Source organism: Orycteropus afer, unplaced genomic scaffold (assembly GCF_000298275.1).
Source record: "Orycteropus afer afer isolate SDZICR_OR568_19922 unplaced genomic scaffold, OryAfe1.0 scaffold00726, whole genome shotgun sequence".
Taxonomy (NCBI): Eukaryota; Metazoa; Chordata; class Mammalia; order Tubulidentata; family Orycteropodidae; genus Orycteropus; species Orycteropus afer.
This window is the reverse complement of record NW_006922313.1, coordinates 484,278-491,471: the sequence shown is the minus strand read 5'-3', so window position 1 is coordinate 491,471 and position 7,194 is coordinate 484,278. Positions and strand designations below refer to the sequence as shown.

Here is a 7,194-nt window from a genome sequence, read left to right as displayed (position 1 = left end):
GGGCGCTGTGAGTCAGAATGGACTCCATGGCAGTGGGTGTGGTTTAGGCTTTGCTTCTGTGAAGATTGACAGCCTTGGAGACCCTGTGGTGCAGTTCCACTCTGTCCTCTAGGGGCGCTGTGAGTGGTAACTGACTCGAGGGCCTTCCCACGTGGCTCTACTAGAAATAATTACTCCTTTCCTGGGATCCTTACTTTCATTTTCTGTAAGTAATTCTAACAACCCAACATTTTGTGGTTTGGAACAATCTCACACACATTTTGCTCATTGGATTACGACCTGAGATCACCCAGCTAGTTCTAATCTCCGTGCAATGACAATTGGAACTCAGAGGGTCTCTCTGGCTCCAACACTCGCGCTGGCAACTACGGGCCGACCCTGGAGACGCTGCGGGCTCGGGTCCAGACCACCACAAAAAGGCAGTATCACAACCAAGCCAGTTGCACAAATATTTTGGTTTCCCAAGGCCTATAAAACCCATGTTGACACCACTGCAGCCTATTAAGAGTGCAATAGCATTATGTAAAAGTTGGAAAGATTCAGGACACCAATGTGACACAGAGACACGAAATGAGCAAAAGGAGCACATGCCGTTGGAAAATGGCGCCAACAGACTTGGTCCCAGCTGGGCTGCCACAAACCTTCAATGTGTAAAAAACACCGTATCTGTGAAGTGCAATAAAGTGCAAAAACCGAAACAAAAGCGAAGTATGCCTTATTTCCCTTTATAGGGTGGCCCTCAGTATCCGCGGGGGGCTGCCTCCAGGCACCCCCTACCCAAACCCCCGATGTTCCGGCCCATCCCGGAGAGTGGCCTGGTACCTACCTATAACCACGCCCCTGCTCCCCCTCGCTTCGATCGTCTCCAAACCTTACAGCACCTCAGACGGTGTAAATGCCATGGGAACAGCACTGTCCACGTCCTCAAAGTCTTTTCTTGCTTTGACCGATCAAATTCCCCCCCCCCAAAAAAAAAGATAGTTTCTCTCCCCTGTTGATTATATCCGGGAATGCGGCAGAACCGCGAGGCCTGAGTGTCTGAAGTGGACCATGTGTGTGAAATTAACATGGCTTCCAGTCATTAAAAGTTCAGCTCCTCGGAGACTCATGTTCTTCCCTCCATCAAAACCATGGGTGGGACAAAGGGACAGCTATGCTGTGCCTTCACTGACATGCAATGTCCCGCATGCACAAATGCATCGAGTTTAACTAGTGGCCCTGGAAGCGGGTAGCACGGGTGCCTGCTCATGTGCTGCTAGGGGCCGGGGTCAATACTGACTCAGCGACCCGGTGTACAACAGGAGGAAACCCTGCCGGCGCCGCACCAGCCTCACAGTCCTTGCTGTGCCTGAGCCCATGGTCGCAGCCTCTGTGTCCGTCCATCTGGTTGGGGGCCTTCCCCTTTTTCTCTGACCCTCTAATTTAGGGTGGTGGAAAATTCACCCCCACTGACTGCTAACCAGGTCAGCGGTCCCCAAACCAACCAGCCACTCCACAGAAGGAATATGGGGCTATCCAGTTCCGGAAAGATTTACAGCCTCGGAAACCCAGTGGGGCTCCCTGGGTCGGAAGCCACTCGATGGCAGTGGGTTGGGTTTGGGTTTTTGGTTTTATCGGTGATGGTTACAGACATGATGACTGCAATTGACATCACTAAACTGTCATGTCAGAAACGGTGACTTGGGAAGTGTGTTACATACCATTTTACAACAATTTTTTTTTTAAATGGGTGTTGACAACAGGACCTATGTCGACAGTTGTTGGAAAGGTGCACACAAAGCTTTATCAGGCTGCCGAGCTCGGGCCAGTAAACTGCATCTCACTCTCTCCAGCAACCCTGACTCTCCATTATTTCCCCCCCAGGAAGAACTTGAAGCTCAGAGGTACACTCATTAGCTCAAGGTGACCTGCTAACGAGAATTTTAGTTCCTGTCTGTCTCTTCTCCCACTCTCCCCACCACAGCCCTCCTTCCTCAGTCTTCCTAGTATCATGGTTGCACGTTGACTTTCCTTCCATTCCCCCACCAGGGACGAGACTAGCTCAGGGTGGGACCCAGAGACCCTCACTACAGTGTCCTTGCCCAGCCTACGACTGTTTCCGCCACGAGGGGGCGCTATGGGATAGGGAGGCAGCGCCGGGTCGCTGTGGACTCCCGCCTGCCTGCACCGAGCTGACTGGCTTCGAACAAAGATCACCTCTGGGAGCTTCAGGTCCCAATTTTGCAAACTGGAGGCAATGAGACTTAACTCACAACTTGGGTTCCGTTCCCAACATACACACAAATCATGCCCCCTCCGCGCCCTGCTCTCTCCTTCCCCCTCCTCTCCCATCCTAAGGCAAGCTCCTAAGGCAAGAGACACGGTGCGTAGTGGGGCAAGGGGTCAGCCAGCCAATCAGAGGTGCAGCTCACCAGTGATGTCACAAAGCGCGAGGCAAATGAACGCCTGTCTCTCAGCCTGCCTCTCCCCCTCCTCCATTCTGGGCGTGCGCATGCGTACTGAGTACGTGCAAAAGGTTGGGTAGGCGTGTGGGGAGGCCCCCTTGAGACCCCGAGGAGGAAGAGCAGGTGAAGACAGAGGGGCACAAGGTGACAGAAGCCAGATGACAAGGTGACAGAGATAATGAGCAGGGAGAGTGCAACAAGCAGCCAGTGAGCCTATGGTGACCGGGTGATCTCCGGAGCTTGGAGGTAGAAGTGAAGCAGCTCCTGAGGGAAACGGTTGGGACTAGTGAGAGGAGAGACCGTCAGAGATAGAAACAGACCGAAAGGACAGGAAAAGAAACAAAAAGTGAGGGAAATGAAAGTGAGAGGTAGTCAGAAAGGGAAGGGACAACAAGAAAAACACAAAATGGTGCCGGAACCCAACTCCAAGAGAAAGATGGGGAAAACAAGATGGCGGGAGATACTGACTGGGGGGAAAATAGATGAGGAGATGTTGAGAGTGTGAAATTGATGGTGAGAAGAAAAAAGATCAAGAAAACTTGAGAACTAGAGATGAGGAGAGTAGAATCGATAATAAAAGGAGTATCAGAAAGATGGTGACAAAAACAAGATGCAAGAGGAACTGTGGAAAACAGACATTGAGAAATCAAGATGAGTGTGAAAACTGATAATGAAAGAAAAAGAAAAAGGAAGACTCAGGAAAAAGGATAGAGAAGCTGACCATGAAAAAGGGAGTGAGAAACAGAAATGAGAGCATGAAATGGATAACAAAAGATGAGTAAAAGAAAGTAAGGGAATTTGTGGAGGAAAAAAATGATGAAAATGAAGAATATAAAAGCTTGATAATAAGAAGAAAAAGCACAAGGAGAAAAAGAGTTAAATGGAGAATGAAAAGAGAGAACGAGAAATGGACCACAGAAAAGAGACGTGATGGGGTGAGGAACTGACAGAGAGGGAACGTGTGAGCAACAGAGCTCGGAAAGAGGGGCCGAGATGGACGACGGACCCCCTAGCTGGGATGCTGGGATGAAGGAGGTGAGCCTTGCGAACAGGCTGGGTTCCCCTGCTTTGAGCGAGGATGACATGGTGACAGAGTGGGCCTCAGCTGTGAGGTCTGGGAGGATTTCTGCTGAGATCCTGGATGTCACAGGCTCCTGGTCAGGGGGACATGCCAGTTCCCGTGGGTCCCTGTACGTGTTTGTAAGGCCTACAGGCTCAGCATTTGCTGAGTCTGGTTCAGTTTCTTAGAGACCTAGGAGAACTCATGATTATTTCCTCTTCTGGGCTCCTCAAGGACAATGTTATGGTCAGCCCCATAGAGGAAACATTTTTAGGGTCTCTGGAACCAAGTAAAAGCTGTCCCAGGTCTCTGACGCCTGGGCCAGGTCTTTCAGAAGGGTCTTTCTGGAAGCCCTGAAGAGATGGATGGAAGTTTATGAATATTCCACCACCGTGGCCACGCCCCTCACCTCTGTCCGGAAGGTGCCTTGTTGCAGGAGAAGGTACCCCTGGGCTCCTGGTGGTGCCCCAGGAGAGAGTTTGTCCAGGTGCCCCTGCAGCGGTGGTCCCTTTGGCTAGGTCCTCTCCTGAGGTGGGGTCCCAGGTCCAGGGGGGATAATCCTCAGCGTCCGTGTAGCCTTGGGGGGGAATGGGGAAGGGTTGAGCCCTGTCCTTGGTCTCGGCTCCTTGGTGCTGCTCCCTCCCTTCTTGGTGTCTCCTGGAGATACTCTGGGTTCTCCTCAACCCCCTCATGCCTAGACTTTTAGATCCCACCATGATGTGGCCACCTGGCCTAACGACCATCCCTGGAGCTCCTAACTTTTGCCCCTTCCCCTCCCCGCGCTCCCACCCCTGGTACCAGTGCAGGTGAGCCCCACGTCTTCCTCATGGTCACAGTTGTGCTTTCCCCATGGCCCAGCGGGGCAGTCGCTCAGCGATGCCTCGCCGCCCTTGCAGCCCACGTCATCCAACCAGATGGGGCCGGTCCCTGGGCCATAGTGGGTTTTGCCCACTCGGGGCCGGACCCTTCCACAGCCCAGTTCCCAGCAGGCCACAGTGGCATCCCGCAGGTCCCAGCTGTCATCACACACTGTCCCCCAGCGTCCAGCATGCCACACTTCTAGCCGGCCGGCGCACCGGTTGGGTCCATCGGCCAGACGAACCCGGAAGGGGCCTGCCGGTAGAAGGCCCTCAGGTCAGGAGAGGTCAGCCTCTCCTCTGTCTCCAGTCCCCCACTCCTCTTTCTGTTCCTGCCACTCTCACCTGATTCCTTCCTGGTAGTGCCAGTCGGGGAGGGTGTGGCATCTCTGGATGACTCTGGAGATCCCGCTGCTGGGATCTCAGAGGATGGGTCCACGGAGGCCTGAGGGATCTGCTTGGTAGTAGCATCAGAAGTCATTTCTGGGGAGCCCTGAGTGGTCAGCATTGCCAAAGTTTTAGAGGTTGGTTCTTGGCAAGACTGAGGCATACGCGTGGCAGTGGTGGATGAGGTCAGTCTGTGGGGGGCCTCAGTGGTCAGCCTTGTGGTAAACTCAGAGGGTGGTCTTCGGGAAGCCTTAGTGGTCTGGGTTGTGGTGGTCCGTGAGGTTATTTCTAGGGGATTTGGGGTCCCCAAGCCCCTGGCGTGTTTAGTGGTTGGCATCATGGGAGGTTGAGTGGTTGGTCTTCTTGCATTTTTCGTTATCCACTTCTTAGTACTCTTGGGCATTTTCCGTGAGGCCTTAGTGGTGGTTTTCTCGGGAGCACTGGGGGTCACCTTTGCAGAGGGTTTTGTGGTCAGCTCCCCAGGGAGCCAGGCATCCCGATCTCTGCCGAGCTCAGGGATCCAGCTCCAACTGAACGGATCTGAGATGGAGTCCAGGCCAGGGGTCCCTGGAAGTTGGGGTGGAGATGGTGAGCAAAGACAAGATGAGAGATGCAGTGATGACAAGACCCCCCATCCAGGCCCGTCTTTCCTTTGTTCTCTTTCTCCAGTCTGGACCAGTTCCTGGTCATTGACTGCCTTGTCCCTTCATTTATCACAAATATTTATGGAGATCTCCTACGTGCCTGGGATGGTGCTAGACCTGGGGATACTGGAAGAAGCCAAGCTGGACCCCATGCCCCGCCATCTTGGCACTTACAATCGAGATGGGACTGACCTCCCTATTGCCCCCTCACATTCAACCTTTCCTTTCCATCTTCCTCAGCCTGTGCCTTGAGTCAGGGCCTCACTTCTGGTCCCTTCAGATTGGTTTTGCTACTTCCTGTTTCTCCCCATTAAGTTCTCACCAACCACCAAAGGGACCTTCCTAGTGTCCGGGACCTGATGGGCCACTCCCTGGCTTGGAACTCTTCTGTGGTGCAGCCATCTACATTACAACTATTGGTCTCCAGTCATTTGGAGTAACAGAGATGACAGGAAACCACGGACTCAAAGAAGAAAGTAGTCTACAAGACTACATCTACACAAATCACGGCCCATCTGCCCTGACACCAGAAGAACCAGATAGCGGGGGATGGTGTCTACTTTGATTTGTCCGCCCAGTGGTGACCGGCTACTGCTGCTGGTCAGAGTCCCAATAGATGCAGCATGGGAGCTGCAGAATGGGAGAAAAATGTGGAACAGAACCTCAAAATCTTAAATAAATGAAATGAGTCTTAACTGGATCGCTTGAGACTGGAGGACTCCCTCAGACTTGCCCTGAGATACTCTTTAAACCTTGAATCAAAACTAGCTCCTGAGGCCGCCTTTTAACTACATGCCAGATCGGCTCACGAAATAAGGACTCCACCCGTGGGTCCTGTGCTTCTTCAAAAAAATCATCTAAATGAGAGAGATGGTGGCAGTGGGACCAAGAGGCATGAGACAGAGTGGCCCACAGGCTTACCCGGCCCACAGAGGCAGAGGCCAGGCCAAGAGGCCAAGGGTCAGAAAGGAGTGTCTGAGGGCACAGCAGAGGCGAGGCTGTCCTGACTGAAGAGTCGTCTCCTGAGTGTGTTCCTGAACCTGAATTGTAGCCTGTTACTTCCCTAATAAACCCCATAATCATGAAAAAAAAAAAAATCATGAATGAGAGCAAAGAGTCAACAATGACTTTAAAACAATGATGACAATGTATGGAGGTAGGGAAACTAGATGAAAGGAATTGGACCAACCAGAATGGAAATCATGAGAATGCTCACATTGTGAGGAGTGTAACCAGTGTCACCAAAGAGCTTGTGTAGAAATGGCTGGACAGGAACCTAAACTGCTGTGTAATCCTTCACCAAAAACACAATATTATTTTTTGAAAAAAAACTTCTATGGTTTCCCAACTAGAAGCCCTGTTGGCACAATGGTTAAGCACTCGCCCGCTAACGGAAAAGTCAGTGGTTTGAGCCCACCAGCCATTCAATGGGAAAAAGAAGTGACAGTCCACCTCCATAATGATTATCCACTGCATTGAGTCAATTCTGACTCAGCAACGCTTCAGGATCAGGGTAGAATTTCCCCATAGGGTTTCCAAGGCTGTAATGCTGTTGTTGAGTTGGCCTCTGATTCATACCGACCCCGTGTACAACAGAACGAAACACTACCTGGTCCTGTGCCAGCCTCACTATCCTGGTCACACCTGAGCCCATCGTTGCAGCCACTGAGTCAATCCATCTCATTAAGGACTTTCCCCTCTTTCATAGACCCTCCACCTTACCAAGCATGACATCCTTCTCCAGGGAATGGTCCCTTCTAACAACGTGACCAAACTAGGTGAGACGAAGTCTGGCCATTCTC

The 7,194-nt window shown here is 51.9% G+C and overlaps 1 protein-coding gene across 1 annotated transcript in view; it reads right to left on the bottom strand.

The window, feature by feature from the left end:
- Positions 1–7,194, bottom strand: part of SSC5D (scavenger receptor cysteine rich family member with 5 domains) — a 35,125-nt gene that overhangs the window by 9,155 nt on the left and 18,776 nt on the right. Inside the window, exons 10-13 of the mRNA XM_007957300.1 lie at positions 5,901–6,022; positions 4,707–5,315; positions 4,303–4,617; positions 3,914–4,081 (exon numbers count right to left, since the gene is read on the bottom strand). Of these exons, the coding sequence (XP_007955491.1) occupies positions 3,914–4,081; positions 4,303–4,617; positions 4,707–5,315; positions 5,901–6,022 (1,214 nt within the window). The remainder of the gene's footprint in view (positions 1–3,913; positions 4,082–4,302; positions 4,618–4,706; positions 5,316–5,900; positions 6,023–7,194) is intronic.